The sequence below is a fragment of the Balaenoptera musculus genome, chromosome 3 (genome assembly GCF_009873245.2).
Source record: "Balaenoptera musculus isolate JJ_BM4_2016_0621 chromosome 3, mBalMus1.pri.v3, whole genome shotgun sequence".
NCBI lineage: Eukaryota > Metazoa > Chordata > Mammalia > Artiodactyla > Balaenopteridae > Balaenoptera > Balaenoptera musculus.
Window position 1 is genome coordinate 28,284,973 of NC_045787.1, and position 20,641 is coordinate 28,305,613.

The 20,641-nt window shown below is 39.9% G+C and overlaps 1 protein-coding gene across 1 annotated transcript in view; it reads left to right on the top strand.

Moving 5' to 3' along the window:
- The window catches only part of SPEF2 (sperm flagellar 2), a 176,676-nt gene that overhangs the window by 108,426 nt on the left and 47,609 nt on the right, over positions 1–20,641 (top strand). The window contains exons 25-30 of the mRNA XM_036847598.1: positions 1,189–1,340; positions 5,494–5,674; positions 9,458–9,605; positions 11,794–11,922; positions 13,960–14,098; positions 16,780–17,009. Coding sequence (XP_036703493.1) covers positions 1,189–1,340; positions 5,494–5,674; positions 9,458–9,605; positions 11,794–11,922; positions 13,960–14,098; positions 16,780–17,009 — 979 coding nt within the window. The remainder of the gene's footprint in view (positions 1–1,188; positions 1,341–5,493; positions 5,675–9,457; positions 9,606–11,793; positions 11,923–13,959; positions 14,099–16,779; positions 17,010–20,641) is intronic.

Consider the following 20,641-nt stretch of genomic DNA (forward strand, 5'->3'; position numbering starts at 1 on the left):
ACTCATGCTCTACGTTTGTGTAATCGACACTGTGCAGGGTCTCATTGTGCATGCATGTCACCATTACTGCAAAGGGAAACGACCTGGCTGCAAGGGAGTCAGTTGGGAATAACCGATGCTCCTCTATGCTTCTCCGTTTCCTGTCCCTCAAGACACCTACTGGCAAAACCAGCAGAGGGATTTCGTTGTCAGCATGGACAAGTGATCACCCTTCTGTTCCTGTTGAGCAAGAATGGAAACTGTGGAAAGAGAACTCTTCATTATCCCTTTACCTCACCATTTGTTATTCCTCCACAGCTACATTACATAGTCCTATAGGACCAAAACCTAGTCTTATTTTGCATTTCAGTTTTTTTGTATCTGTATCTGTATTTATATTATGTATTTGTATATATAATATTTTTGGTATCTCCCAAATCAACTAATATGTTACCTATGACAGAAGACACTCAAATGTTCGTTAATATATTGGTTGATTGAATACAGGACACAGGAAGAATTCCTAATGTCAAAATAATGAATAATATACACTACTTCAGACTTCATACAACATTTTGTCACTTTGTTAAGAGGCATAGAAATGTCATCTTGTTAAGTGGAATCGTACTAAGTACAGAGAAAGCAAACTCACCAGTTTTCTTTAATTGTTATGAAATTTTAGATATACAATTGAAGCCGATTGTCTTTCTTAATTTCCAGAAAACTGATTTCAACCTCAATGTTTTAAAATAGTGCTTACAGGGACTTCCTTGGTGGCGCAGTGGTTAAGAATCTGCCTGCCATTGCAGGGGACATGGGTTTGAGCCCTGGTCCAGGAAGATCCCACATGCCGCGGAGCAACTAAGCCCGTGTGCCACAACTACTGAGCCTGCACTCTAGAGCTCACGAGCCACAACTACTGAGCCCACGTGCCACAACTACTGAAGCCCACAGGCCTAGAGCCTGTGCTCTGCAACAAGAAAAGCCACCGCAATGAGAAGCCCGCACACCACAACGAAGAGTAGCCCCTGCTCACCACAACTAGAGAAAGCCCACGCACAGCAACGAAGACCCAACACAGCCAAAAATAAATAAATAAATAAATAATCTTATAAAAAAATAAAATAGTGCTTACAGGGCTTATATAGAACATATGTACAGATCAGCTTGTTCTGTCTTGGGTATTAACATTCATATTTTCTATTAAAGGCAGAACTGAACCGCTTCCAAGATACGAAGAGACTGCTTCAAGATTATTACAGGGGAATGGAACGTAAAATCCCAACAGACGACACTAAGAGATTTACTCGAGTCCCATTGGTCCAACTGGATAGTAAAGATATTTTGGAATTCCAGCTTAGGTAAGGCGGGCTATCACGTTGCCCTGTAATCAGTCTCAACATAAAGCTTTGTGATTTTAAATTGAATACCACTAATAAAACCACAGTCTTGTATCTGCTAATCCAAAATCCAAAAAAAACTCTAAAAACTGAAAACTTCGACTCAAGACTATTGATATGCATTATTTATCCCACTTATAGTGAATATCTACTCATTTCTGCTGCAGAGATGTAGTGTGTTTTGTTACAGAGTGCTTCCAACAGACTGCTGGGGATATTACGGAATGTATAGTATATACAAATTCTGAATTCTGAAACACTTTTGACCACAAGGGTTTCTAGTAAGGGATCGTGACCCTCTACCACTTTTATGAAAGGTCCCAAGCTGCTCTGTGTGTATGTGTGCATTTGTGTGTGTGCATGGCATTATATAAATGACAATGGAAGGTGTTATGAGTCTTCTTTTACAGGTTAGGAAATTGAGAAACAGTAAAGACTCAGTCATATGTGATTATGACTTTGTGAGACTGAAACTTAGTAGTAGTCTAACATCAGATTCCCACCAGTAAGAAAATAAACTTGGTGGTAAGGGTGGAAGAAAAATGACATTTTCAGGCAATTACTAGTTATATGTAAGTAAGTTAAAACAATTTGTTTGGGAAAGTCACCCCAACTCTCTTAAGCCTTGGTTTCCTTATCTGTAAAGTAGGGTTGCTGTGAAGATTACAGAGAATGAAATCCTCAAAACACGTAGCACCGTGCCTAGGAGTCAGAAGACTTGAGACCTAGTCCCAGTGACTCTCAATAAGTGATGACTATTATCGTCATCATATTATTGCATAATATGACAACAAACTATTCTTCCTCACATGCACTATTTTAATTGTGAGTATCACATGTTCTTACACTCCTCATTTTACCATCCCTTATTCCAGAAAGGATTTGAAATGGCCTGTGCACGATAGGATTCCACAGTGATCTGAGGCCCATTTCTCTCTAGGCTTCTTCCATCTGGTCCCATCATGTCCTTGTCAGGACCACGAGTAAGCAAGAACACACAAGAAGTCTGAACCCTCTTTTTGACACAGATACAAGAGAAATGTTTAACTCAGCAAGCTTCTGAAAGAGAACTTTGAAATTAAGAACAATAAAAATTTCCCAAAGTGAAATGAACCATCAGAGTCATCAAAAGAGGCCAAGTTTCAATGTCTACAGTAGCAGGGCATTCTGTTCTTAGCAGAAAATAGCAAGTCAGGCATAATGGGGAAGCTATTAATGTTGGTTAGTAGAATGAAACAGGCAAAAGAACAGCCAGTTCTTACTTTTTGCAAAACAATGTGCACCAATCTCAACCTCAGATCACTGCTGTGAGTATCGCCTGGAACTCTCAGCCAATCAATGCATCAACCAACAAACCAACCAACCAGTCTCTTTAATATGTATAGGGAAACGAGCAGTGTTAAGCATGTTCACATAGCTTGTCTATTTTATTCCTCCAACAACCTAATAATAATAATAATAATGGTGTTAACTAATAACCAATAATGTGTAACAATATTATTATTATATTTGTATTTTTCCAGAAGGAATGGAGCCTCAGAAAGTCGAGTGACATGCCCCAGTTCGTATCTATTGATACATCTACTGATAGTGAGAGAGCTAGCTGACCAGAATTTTTCCCAGTAAATGAATTCCAAATCCAGATCCCTTTTCTAAATGATACGCCACCACTGCTGTCCTCCAAAGCAAAGTGTTAGGCATGCCTATTGCCCCGTATTAAACATGTAGAGATGATCACACAGCCTTTATCTTATTAGACACGTGAATCTCACGTCTCAGTGACTGAGATTGAGCACTACTTGATTATTAAAACGTCAACTGTCCTTGTGGGTGGACATATACTGAGCTGTAGACCCTCAACACGTTGCCTTTATAAGGCACGGTGCACTGTCAGAATTCCAAGCGCTATGAGAATCAAAGAGCCAACTTCAGAAAACCTCGTCTGATGCTTCAAAACAAGGCCAAGCTAATTGTGTGCTGGAGTTCACAGCCAGCTTTCTGCATCCCTGCTCTGGTCCCCAGCAACTTGAGTCTGCCAAGCCAAATGCTTGTTCCTCCTCAAATTTTAGCAAAGGCATCCTTGGAGCTCCTCTCGGCCCATTCCTTGCCCTAGCGGAAACCTCTTCCTATGTTCTATCACCGAGGGGGATCCCAGTCGCAATTAGCATTCTGCTCTGTGGATCGCTCCCTGCAATTAGCCTTTGAGATCCTGGGATCCTTCAGGGATAGAACATTCCCAGGGGCAGCTCTAAAATCTCTACATAGGGGCAGCAATATGGTTGAGAAAGGGGGAGAGAGAGTTTAACTCTGTGTTCCCACAGCACTTTACAAAACAGAGACAGCCTTCATCACCCATTCTCAAGGGTGGGGAGGGCTGCGGGAGCTCTCACACCTCCATGGGACACCCCCTTGCAGACCTCACATCTGTCATATCCTGCTTTTTAACTCTCTACTTCCGGAAGCCAACTGCTAGTCATTTTAAAGAAGTGACGTCCAGTTCTATTGGTTTGCTTTTCATGACTGATTTACACCTTGTCGGAAGTTTATATCCCAGATAAATTTCAAAATTGCATTTCTTCATAATTGCCATTGTTTAATCCCCCTCCTCATAATTACTGAGAATTAGACCTGAAAATTATATTTTAGCATTGCTTGTCTCTAGTTTCCTCTTGTTAGACTTTCTAGACCATAAAACATTTTTTTTCTTTTTTAACATCTGTATTGGAGTATAATTGCTTTACAATAGTGTGTTAGTTTCTGCTTTATATCAAAGTGAATCAGCTATACATATACGTATATCCCCATATCTCCTCCCTCTTGCATCTCCCTCCCACCCTCCCTATCCCACCCCTCTAGGTGGTCACAAAGCACAGAGCTGATCTCCCTGTGCTATGCGACTGCTTCCCATTAGCTATCTATTTTACATTTGGTAGTGTATATATGTCCATGCCACTCTCTCACTTCATCCCAGCTTACCTTTCCCACTCCCCGTATCCTCAAGTTCATTCTCTATGTCTGCATCTTTATGCCTGTCCTGCCCCTAGGTTCTTCAGAACCAGTTTTGTTTTTTTTTTTTTTAGATTCCATATATATGTGTTAGCATACAGTATTTGTTTTTCTCTTTCTGACTTACTTCACTTTGTATGACAGACTCTAGGTCGATCCACCTCACTACAAATAACTCAATTTCGTTTCTTTTTATGGCTGAGTAATATTCTGTTGTATATATGTGCCACATCTTCTTTATCCATTCATCTGTTGATGGACACTTAGGTTTCTTCCATGTCCTGGTTATTGTAAATAGAGCTGCAATGAACATTGTGGTACATGACTCTTTTTGAATTATGGTTTTCTCAGGGTATATGCTCAGTAGTGGGATTGCTGGGTCGTATGGTAGTTCTAATTTTAGTTTTTTAAGGAACCTCCATACTGTTCTCCATAGTGGCTGTATCAATTTACATTCTCACCAACAGTGTAAGAGGGTTCCCTTTTCTCCACACCCTCTCCAGCATTTATTGTTTGTAGATTTTTTGATGATGGCCATTCTGACCGGTGTGAGGTGATACCTCACTGTAGTTTTGAATTGCATTCCTCTAATGATGAGTGATGTTGAGCATCCTTTCATGTGTTTGTTGGCAATCTGTATATCTTCTTTGGAGAAATGTCTATTTAGGTCTTCTGCCCATTTTTGGATTGGGTTGTTTGAGTTTTTGATATTGAGCTGCATGAGCTGCTTGTAAATTTTGGAGATTAATCCTTTGTCAGTTGCTTCATTTGCAAATATTTTCTCCCATTCAGAGGGTTGTCTTTTTGTCTTGTTTATGTTTTCCTTTGCTGTGCAAAAATTGTCAAGTTTCATTAGGTCTCATTTGTTTATTTTTGTTTTTATTTCCATTTCTCTAGGAGGTGTAGGCCATAATACAGCCTTTCATAGTCTTTTCTCCATCTAAAGAGTTCTTCCAAGAAAACTTTGAAAATTGAGATTAAAGCAGGACAACGAAAAAAAAAAAAAAAAAAAAAAGCAGGACAACGAAATTCACCAAGTAACATGGACACAAAAATAGAATTCTGTTAAATAAAATCTTTATATTTCTTTTTTGTTGGTTTTCCCAAGAATTCCCCTAGTTCCTCAAAGACCCAATTCTCCAGAGTCAGCTTTATCCAAACCAAAAACAAAAGCCACACTGAAGGGTAAGATCGATTACTCACTGGAAAACATAGAGTTAAACTTTGAGGCCGCTGAGAAGATGATGATGGACACGTGGCAGCAGTCTTCGTTAGCAATATCTCACATGGTAAGCAGTGCTGGTTACTACGTTTCCTTTCAGTAATACCCTTTCATTAAATTCCAAAGTTGGTAATATGCTATGAACAGAAAATTTACACAGTGTTCACAATATAAATCTATACCTCCCAGAAGTTTTTTCTTTTTTTCTGAAAGAAATAAGAAGTGAAACAGTTCAATCAGCAAATATATGAGGTCAAGAAAGGACTGAACCAACATTTAGATTATTTTCTATGCTGGCCCAGGGCTCCAAGTGCAGGGCTCTACAGGGCCAAGCAGGAAATGTCAGTGAGATGGGTTAAGTATAAGGCAATAGGGTGGAGTGGGACTGTGGCCAAGTGGAAGTAACAACCCCATCTAGAGAGGCACCTAGCCAACCTTGCCATTTAAGAATGGGGTCCAGTAGGGCCAGATTTTCCAGTTTTAAAGTCAGAAATTCAGCCTGTACTTTCTTTAAGTCTTCAGAACTAGTTCCTACCTTGATTCCAAACCAGTTGGTTGTCTGTTTCCTGAAGCCTGAGCCTTCTCTGATTGCATACTCTTCTAAACCTTGTAGCATTTATTGTCTCTCCCACTCTTGACTCTTAGTATCTAGGTTATTGTTTGTGATTTTTACCTTATTAGTGTTTTCCTGAATACTTAACTAGGTTCTAAAACTTTCTGTATCCACTACACCTAGCATGATGCCCACATCTAACACAGTACTGAGTCCTCAGCACATTCTTGAGATGTTGCTGCCGCTATGCTGGTGACACTGATGTTCATATAAATGATGATGGTCATGGCAAGGGGGATCACCGCAAAGACTACAGCTACCAAGCACCAGAGAGTGGGAAACCGGATCTAGAAGTTCTAAAAAAAGTAGATGAATTATTATCCTTACTGTTAATTGAACATAAAGACAACTTACAAGTCTTATGAATCCCATTAAAATTACCTGGGGAAATGAGATTTTAAATATTAGATTATTAGAAAGAGTATCATACAGCACAAAGAGCACTGGCTACACTTCTTGTTTAAGCTGTGTGATTTTAGGAAAATCACTTAACCTCTCTGAGTCTTCAATTCTTTATCTGTAACATGGGAGACATTCTACCTTATCTTTCCTTTCTTGAACGGTTGAAAAGATCCAATGAAATAATGTATATGAAAGTTTTTTAGACATTAAACATAATAGATTATTATATTAAGAAATTTATTCAAAACTGTACCACTTTGCTAGTGAACCTTTGAAAACCACTTAGAAAGCATAGGAAGAAGGATTGTTTAGTAATATTCCTAATACTTACATTTGAATCCTGCTTTTATATTTCTAATAGACTTTTATGACTTTGATATTACATGTCTTTAAGTGAACTTTGAGTTTCAGATGAGACAGGCCTGATTCAGTAAACTGCTGCAGGGAGAACGGGACCAGCCGAGATCAGGGCAATGGGAATGAGAGCACTTTAACACGGGCTTTTCGCTACACAGCGGTTTTACCAAGAGCTATTCATTTAGTACGTTATGTTAATTTTTAGTAAAACTTTCTTGTAATTAGCAGGTGTGCAATGATTTCAAAGAAATAAGTCATGTTTAACACCCACAACGTCAAAGCATTATTTCTAGAGTTTCTTCAGCCTTACAAGCTAGATTGCTGGATGTACTGTGAATTATGTTAATTTTTGAAAGAGACCCAGAGGTGTTTGAAGGAAGTGGACCAGAAAAATGCGGATGATGATAATTATCATCATCATCATCATCACAAGGTTGTTTACAGAGGAGAAAAATCCAATTTTAAAGGAAATTGCTAACTCACCGTGGTTTGCAAGAACACATTCAAAACTGAATTGCTTGCAATTTAGGGAAGAATGTTAACAAGTCTGCTTTCAGCTTTACCAAGAATTTGAAAGTACAGTATATATCATGAAATCCATTTTTATCAAAAGAACATCTGATTAAAAAAACGCATACACACCAACAAAAAAACTGCCTTGCTCTCTGAAACATTTCTGCATCCCTCCAAGGTTCTGCTAATACAGAAGAAGCTGTGGGTGTATTCTGTAGCATATGATTATTTTAAAAGAAATTCCATCAATCGATAAGCATTTCCTGGGCATCTTCTATGAGCATAGCACAGATGCTAAAAGCTATGGAGAAAACCAAGAAGCAGGGCTGGCTCAGCCCTCCGGAGCGCTCATTTCATTTGGAGATTGAGGGCAAGATTTAACACTCGTAGAACAGTTGGGGGCAGTGATATGCTGAGCCGTGGGTATGAAGTGTGCTGGGAATCTGGAGAGGACAGGAATTGGCTGGTCTATTGCACCCGCAGGACCGCAAGCTTCTTTGAGAGTAGAGATTAGATTGTGCCTTCTTCATCTTTCTATTCACCTCTATGCAACTTCCTGTTTCTCCTCTGGGCCCCTCACCCAATTCTCCCCAGAAATAACATCAGGCTTGGACACAGAAAGCACTGTAATAAATAAATGAACTCCCATGGACCCCCATTTCCTCACCAGCTGCCTTATTGAGATTTTTAAGTTTTCAACCATATGTTGCTACTGCCCCCGTGGTGTGTGTGGGTTTTCTTTCTTCATTTTGGGAGTCTCGTCTCAGCTCTCATTTCTCAGATTTACAGCCGTAAACGCCCTTCACCTCACCAGGGGCAGGTGAACTTATTTTAGCAGGTCCAGTCTTTCTCTTTTTTATTTTTTTAATTTTGATTTTATATTGGAGCTCATTAACAATGTTGTGTTCATTTCAGGTGTACAGCAAAGTGATTCAGTTATACATATACATGTATTTATTCTTTTTCAAATTCAATCCCACTCCTGGGCATATATCTGGAGAAAAACATGGTTCAAATGGTCCAGTCTTTCTAACTGCAGGCACAGCCCCAGCTGTACAAGCCCCAAGACAAGGTTTTCCTGCTGCCTGCAGAGCAGAGCCAGCCTCATAGGCGAGATGAAGGGATCCCAGCGGCACTTCGCACACCTCCCTCTCTGCCCTTCATCAGCTATTGTATTGTGACCACACAACTAATCTCTCATACCAGGAAATCTATGAGAGTGAAAGAAGGAGGGTGCTGATACGGAGAGAAGCTGAAATTTCCCCCAAGTAGAGGAAGTTAAGAAGCAGCGATGCAGTTAGCCTGTGGGACAGGTCATCCTCATGAACACTGCACCTTGGTGGGGTGATGTCTAGTGTTAAAAAATAGAATGGAAGCCCAGGATTCAAGTGTCCATGAGCCCAATTAATACAGGGCATGTGCCCCCAAAACTTGGTTGGAGGACATGAAAAATTCTCACCAGTTTTATGTATGAAGCACAGACACACATAAAATACATAGGCAGATACCCTTCTGCAGTATTAAAATTTCAGGAAGGGGAATGTGGTTAGGAGAAACTTACTTAAAAACAATCAATAATGAAAAAAAAAACCTGAGAAACAGTGATATAGAGGAATGCCCCAGGTTGAAGACCAAGAAATAACAGGAACTTGGAAGAAGAGTGGGTGTTAAATCCATAGGGTCTGAGATTAAAAAGAAAGAAATGTTTGCGTAACTAAAGACGAATGGCAGGCAGGGCTTGAGAAAGTGAGTGGCCTCCACACAGGTGGCCTCAGGAAAGCTACATCTTGGGACAGGGACAGGTTTCCATTCAAGTAGAATCTTTTAAATCTTCTGTAAAGATTGAGTACATGGCATGTTTGCTGTAGAATGAGGTTTCAATGGAATTGGGTGACGGCTAAATCCAAATGGCTGTCGTCTTTCATAAATGTTGTATTAACTGAAATGTTGCTCTTATACAACCAGGTGGCTGCTGAAATTCATCAGAGGCTCATGGAAGAAGAAAAAGAAAACCAGCCAGCAGACGCAAAAGAAAAACCTCCTCAGGTAGCTGCAAATAAAAAAGTGAAAAAGGAGCCGCCCAAGAAAAAAAAAGAGGACAAAAAAGGAAAAGGTATTCACGGCTTTAGCATCCAGAACCCTGGATGCTTAACCTCTCCTTGTTGGAGAACAAGCACTTAACCAGGCACAGGAGCCTCTGAGCTACTAGAATGCTGTTCATTAGGTTTTACTTCGAGACCCAGTCTTCTGTGAGCCGGAGTGTTAGCTGGCAAACATTTTCCATGCCAGCATTTCTCCGAATAGCCAAGTGTATCCAGGGTGAAATAAATCTCAAAGACAGTTTTGAACATGTGAAAAGAACTCCAAGATGACACTATGTAATCTGAAAAGTGTGTGCAAGAAGGCTGACACTGGCTGCCTTAATCAAGAAAGGGTTAAAAGCTAATTCTGAGTATGTAAATTTCAGGTCTAATTCAGGTTTCAGGTTTCATTCAAGCAAGTCCTTCTGCCCTGGAGGCCTCCTACCTAAAACTTAGCCTCAGAGGCAGGATGGAATGAAAAAGAGAAAGGGTGGGCTCTACCACAAACATTACCCTCCCCTCTGAATGTTTCCACTTGTAGATTTTTGCAGTGACTTGAGGCAAGAGAGGAAGAGAGGGAAGCACATGAGCAAAAGTCCTTCCACTGATCAGTTGCTCCTGATGTGTTTGTTAGGCCCCCGCCATGCAGAACATGCTGAGGATGGGTACTAAGGACACAGTGGTAAACTTAAAAAAACAGAAACGTGGTCCCTGCCCTGATAGGACTGTAGTCTAATGGCAGAGACAGACATGTGACCGATCATTGTTCTTTATGGGGGAGGTAGAGGTCCCTGGAGAGTGCGGTTATCTCACTCCATCTGAGGGGTAGAAAATGCTTTCCAGATGGAGTCCATCCAAGCAGCTAGAGTAGGAGTTAAGACAAAGCCCTCAGGATGGGGGTTGGGGGAGGTGGTGGCCCCTGAAGCCAAGGAAAGGGCAGCCCCACAGTAAAGAACAGGCGACCTTTGTCCATTTCAGATGGTGAACATAAAGGAAATAAGCAGCATTTGAAGGAAATGCTTCCGTTTACTTTAATGGAATAATTGGTTGGGTCCAATCTCTTAATTTCACAGATGTTAAAACAGAAACCCAGAGAGATTAAGGGCTCTTTCATCTGTAATTTATACTTACCTTCACTATTGAAATTAACACATCTTATTACAATTTCTTTGTTTACATTTGTCTTCTTCCCAAAATTTGAACCCCTTGAGATCAGACCTTCAAGAAAGATTTATTGAACTAAGTAGAATAGTACAAGCTGGGCCTGCAGCTAGAATCTCACTGCCATTTCTTATGGGCAAATTCTCAAACACTGACAAATTCTTTTTTTTTTTTTTGTAATTTATTTTATTTTTGGCTGCGTTGGGTCTTTTGTTGCTGCGCACGGGCTTTTCTCTAGTTGTGGTGAGCAGGGGCTACTCTTCCTTGCGGTGCGCGGGATTCTCATTGCAGTGGCTTCTCTTGTAGCAGAGCAGGGGCTCTAGGCACTCAGGCTTCGGTAGTTGTGGCTCGTGGGCTCTAGAGCGCAGGCTCAGTAGTTATGGCGCATGGGCTTCGTTGCTCCGCGGCACGTGGCATCTTCCCAGACCAGGGCTCGAACTCATGTCCCCTGCATTGGCAGGCAGATTCTTAACCACTGCGCCACCAGGGAAGCCCAAACACTGACAAATTCTTATTTTCTAATTTTCGTGTGTAATCATTGAAATACTTGTATTTAAGCACTAGTTAAAAGACAATGAAGTAGATTACGAATTCTTGACCATCAGCTACATTTCCACCGTATCTGTTTGAGGTTATTCTCTGATCTTCTCTTGATGAGGACCTGGGAAACACTTGGCCGATACAAGTATCCCTTGTGAAGTGGTACTTCTCCAGGTGGCCAACGCTATGTTGGGGTTTGCTAATTTCTGTCCCCAAACACTAAGTTGCATCCTCTTTGGTGTCTGTAACCCTGTCTGCACGAGCCACACACCTCATTTTTCCATGATGCTAGACGAATGGGGTATTAGTATATGTGTCCAGCCAGACACCACATGGAGAATTCTCAAGGAAAGATTATCAATATTTCATCACTCACACTGTCTGGACCGGGGTCTCTCCTTTCCAAATCACCAGACGTGTATTGCCCTGCACACTCCACTTTGTACTCATTTGATCCAAGTCCCTTCGTGTACGCTTGTATGTTGGCAGGTAACTCAGCACGTTTCATTGCCCTTTCAGGTAAATCCCCACCTATGGCAGAAACCGCTCCTGTAATAGTAACAGCAGAGGAGGCTGAAGAAACGGAAATAAAAAACAAACTGAGGCTCAGAATAAAGGAAGAGCATCTTGCTGCCCTGCAGTTTGAAGGTAGCAATTGGAAAGAACTAAGACGATACTTTTAAGTAGAAAACAGACCAGTAGGCAAACAGCCCCTGGCTGGCTTTTGTCTATGAGGACACAAAGCGAACTAACTGAAAGGTACAACATTCAGTTGGCTGTTTTCATGTGACCCTATGAAGACTAGATCTGACTGTCGTATGATTGTCTGCTGAGATCTCAAAAAGGGAATTTGGGAGGAGGTTAGGAGAGCACCAGAAGTAATTAAAATCTCAAAGAAAAGAAACAAAAGCAGTATTTTAGATTTGGTGTGATTTTACAGGCTGGGAGAAAGCTTGGGGCTACCTAAGGAGGTGCTTCTATATTATAATAAGAATAATTTAGGCCTCTCATTAGGAAAGTAAACCCTGACTAAAGGCTAACGGGTCCTGAATGTGAGTTCTTGGGAACAGGGACCACAGAAGAGCCAGTCATGGATCAATAATGTTCAAGGGACTCCTTCTCTAAAGAGAGCAGCAATTTTACAAGACATAGTCTCCTTCTGGCTCTTCCAGTTGTCTTATAATAAATTCAAAATGGAATTTGAAAAGATCAAGAAATTGAGCCAAAGTATCCTAATTGGAAAGAAACCATGGTCAATATACTAGATGTCAAAACCATAAAAATGCAGCATTGGGTAAGCTGGGACCCATTAACTACTCAATGACAATTAGCTACTAAAGATGCTTTCCACCCCTTGCTTCTCTCCTTTTCTCCCTCTCTCCATCCTCCTACCACCTGCTTTCATAACTCCAAGTGTAAAATCTGAAGGATGTTGAACACAGGAAGTCAGGACACATGCTTGTCCCGTTGCCCATCCCCACGTCTGCTTTCAGTTGCTAAGTATGCTTCATCCTTCAGTTCATTCCATACGTGGTCCCTAGTGTAGCTAAATTCACTCATTTATGTAGTAAATGTTCACTGAGTTTCTACTATGTGCCAGGTCCTGTAGTAGCTGGAAGAAATATACACATATATATACAAACACAAAAAAACAAACAAAAATAAAACCCAATCTAGAGGAAAAGAAATGCAAACAATCACTTATAATATGTTGTGATATTGGGGTTAGGCGGACAGGACAAAGGAAGCATGGCGGGAGTCAAGAAAGACTTCCGAGCAGATGAATTCATGCTTGAGCAGAGCTGGAAGAATGTGGAAAATGTGCGCAGGGGACGGGGGGGGGGGGGGGGGGGGGGGGCGGGGGGGCAGGGATGGGGGAGGAGAGCTAGGTGACTGGTGGGGAGTAGCTGCGGAGTCTGAGGCACATTCTGGGAAGGAGTGATCAGGGAGGTGGAGGGTCACATAGGCCCTGCCCAGAAAGTTACATTTCCTTTATGGCGACTGGGAGCTAGTGAAGAATTCTGAGCAGAAAGCACCTGTGAGCACGTGCGCAGGTGAGCTGTGTTACTCTGGGGCGGGTGGAAGTGGATTTGGATTTGAGGAGGGGAAAGGAACTTGGAGAAAGCAGGACAGAGGCGGTTGCTGTAGCTGAGGCGAGACATAAAGCAGTGCCCAAACGCGGTGATAGAAAAAGCAAGGAAGAAAGATTGGACAGATATTTTAGAGGAAAATCCACAGACCTCACTGTGTGCCCAGAACATCAATGGGCACTGGGACCATGGGCTTCGCCCTCCTGTCACCTGTGCTGAGAAGGATGATGGCGTCGCTTTCCCAAGGTTCTGAGACGGGAGATCCAGAGACTTAGTACCCTCCCCCTTTTTGAAATTCAGAAATTATCTATTTGTGTTTTCCCATTCCAATTTATCAAAGGGTATATTGCAATAAAGTGCAATTACGTGTAAAGCTGAATTATAGTTTTGGTTTAAATAAACTGTCAAACGACTCTAACCACGCATTGTTTTGTTTCTGAGACGGATAGGGTATTAGTTATCCATACTGGTATATCAAGTGTATGCCTAAAGTTTCACAGACTAAAACGTAATTGGTTTAAAATTGAATTTGGCTAATCAGAAAATGCATGACATATAAAACATGTAAAAAATGTTTGTTTCTCTTTTTAAATAGAGATAGCTGCACAGTTCAGACTTGAAATGATCAAGGTAAAAGCATTGGCTTTCCTGGAAGAGTTAGTAACAAAGGCAGTTGATGTATATAAACTCATGGAAAAGTGGCTCGGTGAGAGGTACTTGAAAGAAATGGCCAGGTAAAGTACAGTGTGACTTTTAAAAATATTTTAAAATATTTACTTTGTTAATTCCTGAAGACCAAAATTGACAAAGATTTTTAAGGTGTTTACAAACTTGAATTATATTTACAAATAGAAATTTTGACCTTTTAGGAAATCACATATGCATTTGTGTTGCCTCTTTTTAACAATAGTAAGTCATGTATCAAAGGGCGCTATTGCACATTATTTATAAATTTGGTTTTCACACTGCTCAGTGAGGACCTTAGTTTACAAGGTAAAACTATAAGCAATTTAAAAATATTTTTTAGAAGTAGTATAATGTTTCATATCTTTCTAATGCCAGACTTCTTATTAGTCAGGGCCAATGAATGGGAGATGAAGTCATTCACAGGAATGTTTTACCTGTTAGGCCGATTCCCTTGTGACAGCTAGTTCTACTTTTCTATTGGGTTCCAAAGGCTTTCCAGATCCTCATTGCTAGTGAGGGACAGCAAGTCTCATCCTCTTAATTCTCCCCTGAAAGGCATAAAGAGGCAGCTCAGCAGGGCGGAAACAGCCCTCAACGGAGAGTCAGGAAACGTGATGGTCCAGGAGATGGGGAATCTCTCCTTGTCCACATATTACAGCATGCCTAACCACTTCGGGCCCCACAGGCCTCATCTGTAAAAGAAAACACTCCAACCAGGCTCTTTTAAAGGTTTCTACTAGATCTAGATTCTGTGATACACTACAGTTTGCAATAAACATTTACTGAAAATTTGGAAGTTGTGGCATACATAGTATACAAATGGCAAGTATTCTCAGAAGCAACATTGGCCAGCTAGAAGACAGTTGTTAGGGTTTGTTTTCTCCAGTCCTTGTCTCAAAATGAAAGTTCTGTTGTAAAATCCTCAGCCTAGTTGTTTGTATCTGTTGCTCTATAGTAAAACACACACACAGACACACACACACACACACCTCGGCCTGGTAACCTCACTGCAGTAGTGCTTAAAATAATTTGTCAGCTACTCATCAGCATTGTGAAGCAGTGATGTTCAGTTCCGTTCTCTGCCTGCTGCCTACAAATGAAAGCATATCTTCTTCATTCTTAGGGTTCACAGCACCCATCCTTGTGGTCACGTCAAGAGGCACATGGCCAAGTTTCTTTTTTTTATCAGATGAACTCATATTTCTCAGATTTATTTTTTGCGTGTGTGTGAGGTCAGGTATATATATCTGACCTCTGAATATGGCCACAAGCAATTAAAACCTAGGACTGTCCAGCTATGCTTTCTCTTTTGGTTCTTGCAAAAATTCTCCAGTGATAAGAAAAAAAAGAACAGTGAGACCTAGCAGATCCCTTTGAACTTCAGATCCCACTTTCCATTTTCATGGGATTTCCCTAGCCCCTCCTCCCCGCCCGCCCTTTCTGAGAAGGTTACTCTTGGTAACCTTCCACTAGATGGCACACTTATTTTGCTGTGCTGGCTCTGGCTGGGTGTCTACATTTGGAGTCCCTCCTCACTCAGAGCTACAAGCTCTGTAGCTCTCCAGTACCCTTTTCCTTTGCTTCCAGCACATAAACACCATCAAACAAAAAGTACCTGGATAATACAGACTATATGGGCACTCACAAATACAGTATGCCGGAATTAAATTCCAGACTGTCTTTTGAAAGAAAGTGACTAATATTATTTTTTTAATTTTCAGTATACAAATATTTGGTGTTCCAGAGTTATATAAAAGCAGATTAAATGTGCATTTTTCTGCCATGTTCAATCTTTATTGCAAGATATAAATAAGATTCTTTCTGTAATACAGTGATATTGTACTTATGTATAAAAGTTCTCTGGCCTTTAAAGTGACCTTTAATTAAGGCCATAACTGTAATCCCCAGTACAGCCTAAATCTATGCCCCATGTGATTTCACATGAATAACCATAAGGTATGGAGTCGTGTGTTTTTGGCTCCATTGCAAAGATGAGGAAATCAGAGAGCTTGAGTCACTTCCCAAGGACCCATGGCTGGAGAGGGGTCTGCAATGAGAGCTCAGCTTCCAGGGCTCTTCCCACTGCACCACAAGGTTCCAAACTACTGCTGCTTATACCACGTGATTTAGCTGGGAATTGTTATTCTCTGTGAAGATAGCAAAGCAATTTCAATGGGTTATCTCCTCAGAATCCACTCTGTCAAATGTGTCTTCGATAACATCAAACTCCTTGATATAAAGTTAGAGAAAAGCCACTTTTCTAGACATCCATTATCAAATTTGACTCACTTTACATATAATTTGTCCCGATTCCAAATAAATGTGTTATTCTAACAGTCATATTTTACAGGCTTTTCTGTCATATAACCTTATTCTGGTTCATACTTAAAATGAATACATCTATTGACATAATCATTTATATAGTAAAATATGTTCTAATAAAACCATTTTAGTGGAGTCTCTTTTTGCTCAGCTTTGTATAAAATGTGTAACTCTTAGCCTTGGATGAGCATGTATTTTATTTCTAATCTACATTTATTTATTTATACCCTACCTTTTTACAAACGGTTTTGAGGAGAAATTAATATTTTTTAATCATGCGGATTGAATTTTCTAGCTTAGCCAAAATTTCTAATGTGTTAACTCTGTGTGTATATCTAATAAACAAACGCTATTAATCTGATAGTATTTTTAATGAGGATAACCCTATTCATTTTTCCACTTTCAGTGTGGAAAAATTAACTGAGGTAGCTCGCTATCACATTGAAACATCAACCAAAATTCAGAATGCACTTTATTTAGACCAAGAAGATTTCTGCATTAACGGCGATATAAAAGTCTTTCCAGACCTATCTCCTCCGATACGCCCTCCACCTGTAGAAAGGGAAGAAAATGGCACCCTGACCATCGAACGTCTTGGCAATCTTCGGGATCAGTTCTTAGAGATAGCACCCAAAGGTAGGAAAAGTAATTATTATGAAAAGAGCACAAAATAAGGTTAAGATTAACCAGGATGGCAATCCTCTGTCCACAAGTAAAACAGCCCTCTGGGATTGTGTGGCACTAAAACAAGCCCTTGATTCTTTCTAATTTATCTCATATTTGCTTCATACAACATAGATCTGAATTAAACAGAGCAAGACAGTGGCTAATACATAGGCAGTGCGGTGATCCTCATCCCTGGTAATTCTCCTCTCCTGCCCTCCCTGCCCCTGGCTGGCAGATGGGTAAATATGAGTATTACTCTGTCTGGCAGTTGAGAGACCGTCTTTGTACATACTTCTAGTTTAAGTTTTGTACTGGGATTCTGAGTTTGTGTTTCTGTCTCCCCCACTAGTCTGGGAAGGGAGACCAGGGAGTAGAGAATTTCCCTTTTATATTTGCCTTTTCCCTCAATGTTTCATAGACCAAGAGCAGAACCTCTGTCAACACATATTTGATTGATTGATTAATTAATTAATCTGTTCACATGTAAGTGTACATGTTATTTTCTGCACACAAATTCTTGATTTCCTTCACATTTTATTATTATGGCTCTGTAGCATCTACACAGGCGTTTTTTTTTTAATTTGAGATCTTTCTACTTATAGATATTCATCAATGAATTCCATCAGTTGATAGCACAAGTAATTCTGACAGAACATGTAGGATTATCATCTCCACTTTATAGGTCAGGATACTGAGTCACAAGCAGTTGAGAACTTGCCTATGGTCACATATCAATCAGGACACTTCAGGTTCAAAGGTTTTGCCCCTTCTCACTAAACTAAGTTGTCTCTCATAAAGAGGTTTATCTTCTAACATCTCCTACTTACTGGAAAATCATTACTTTTCCCTAGAGAATAGTCAACTGACATTTGTCTAGTACTAACACAATTTCACTTTCATAATGGTTATGCTTCACTTATTTTTTTAAAGTTCAGTATTCCCAGAAAACCACATTAGATCTCATTAGTCACAAGAGTATTACTTTACTTTAAGTCTGAAGACTTCCTTGCTAAGCCCAGTGGGTGAAACAGGTGTAACCATTTCCCTGGGTAGACCCCTACCCTAGCAAGTGTCACCTCATCTAATCAGCTTGAATGGGTCTACACCTCCAAGATATAAAGGCACACACTACAACAGTGGATGAACACCAACTCAGGTTGGCAGCATTTAGGCAGGAAGCAGCTGGTCAAAAAAATATGGCCATCAGCCAGTACAGGAAAAAATCTCAGTTGTATAAACCCAGCTCATGAAATCCCTTCAGTCCTTCAGTCAGGTAGATTCCATCCTCTTTCCCTTTGTTTGGGCTTACAGTGTCTTTTTATTACGTATTTCCTTCTTCAAAGTTGCTTTTGCTCTTCATTTTATCCATATTGTTTACATATAAAATAAGAAAAAGTATATGAAGTATAATTTGCTTTAATCCTAAACTAGGGTGACTAGAAGCTGGTCAAAATTTAAAGTTTTGGGGGGCATTTGAGTAGGTGGAAAATTATCAACCACTCATAATCCCTTTCAGAAAGGACCTTAGTATTCATGGCGATAATTGAAATACATTCTTGGATCCAACCTCAAAATCAGAGTTTGCATTTCAACTAAAGGTTTAAACATAAATTACAAATATCAGTTACAACTTGACATAACGTATGTCTTAGAAGATTAACTCTAGAAACCGTTGAGACTAAAAGATGTCAACTGATACATTTATCTATTTTCAGAGTTTGGTAGCATACAACGGCTTTCAAAGTATGGTAGGAAGAGGAAGGAAGGGAGAAGAAAGAAAGGGAGGTAAAGGAGAAGGGTGATAGTTATGTATATATATATATGTATATATATATATATTTTTTTTAAGTAGGTGTAAAAGGAAAACCACTTGCCCTAGGGACTTAGAGTGTAATTTGAAAAGGCAAGCAAAGAAGAAGAAAATATAAACTTCTATTTAGGATCTCCTCTGGAACAGAATCTGAACTTGATAAAAGTGCTCAAGAATGCAAAGAAAAGGAGAATCAGTGTGCAATGAGGTTGGTCAGGAAAATTGTGTGGAAAAACACCTTGGAGGGAGGAATTGAAAGAAGTAAAGAGTGACTGGATGTCAGGGATACAGAGGATATTTAAAGTTGGGGGAACAGTCACCAGAAAATGTGTAGGTTTGTGGCTTGAGTATGGATGTTTGAGGGAGGGTCGGGGGCCTCTCTGCTTCTCCCTCCCCAGTTGCATGAACTGCAGGAAAACAGATGCAGAGGTCAGTTCTGTCTGGGGAACAACCTCCAGCCACCCAAGCTAGAGAATTATCCAGATTTAAGAATAATTGTTGTAATTAACACAGAATTGACAAAGCTGTACAATACTGTGGGATTTGAGGATCTTGGTGGTACAAAATGAGTTACGGTCTATAAGCAAAGAGTTTAAACCCTTTTCTTTGTTATTGGCTCAGTTATACTATTTGAAAATATATATATTGCGTATGGCACTTTTTAAACACATGTAAAATACTTAGCACAGTACCAGGGGATCTATCAATAGAAATAATATTCATTGTCATCATTTTTCTAATGTATAAAGGGAAGGCAAAGTAATAATAATTCCATTTTCTGGATCCCAGAGTCACAGAATTAAAGGTTCTCTGCTGACATCTTAGAAGTCAGGCAGCAAATGTTAATGTTACCCCTGCCTGAAGAAGCCCAATGATTACCACTCACTCCTTCTCCCAGTTCCCCTGGCCCCAAAAACATCCTCTGACTTGAGTCTTTCTTCTTAATTCTTGTTAAAGGATACACACCAATCCACCTTTTACATGAAGTGTTTGTCATATTCCTTCCAAGGATTAGAAAACAATCTTTTATGATACATCCCATGGTATTTACCCTAGAAATCTACAATTTCAAAAGACGATCTTAGTTGAAGTAATAACAATTTTGAAAGTATAGAGCAACTGGCTACAAGTAGTACATTTCTAAATGTGGAATCCTATAGATCTTCCTGCTTGAACTTGAAAATTGCTGTTATTTCTAAGCCAAGAAATGTGAGCATTTTCTTACACTGTTTCACATATTTCAATTTAACCTATGATATTTAAGATGCAAACTTCAAGCTCACTAAAATATATTAAAGTATGGTGAATAGATGAACTTTTTTCTAGGAAACAACATACATATTTGCATATAACAATCATTATGATACTAAGCCCAAAGTAAGATTTTTTTTTTTAGCAAATCTACAAGGAGTATCAATGTGATTAAGTTATATTTTGTTCCCTCTAATTATGCTACATAAACAAAATTATTCAGGGAAATGGATAATCTTTCATTAAAACAAGTGACTGAATACATTCTTGTGAGTAACTAGTATCAAGATATTAATGGAGAAGATTGGTTCAAGATGGTAGAGCAGAAGGACATGCACTCACTCCACCTTGTGAGAACACTGGAATCACAACTAACTGCTGAACAATCATTGACAGGAAGACACTGGAACTCACCAAAAAAGATACCCCACATCCAAAGACAAAGGAGAAGCTGCAGTGAGATGGTAGGAGGGGCACAATCACAATAAACTCAAATCCCATAACTGCTGGGTGGGTGATTCACAAACTGGAGAACAATTAT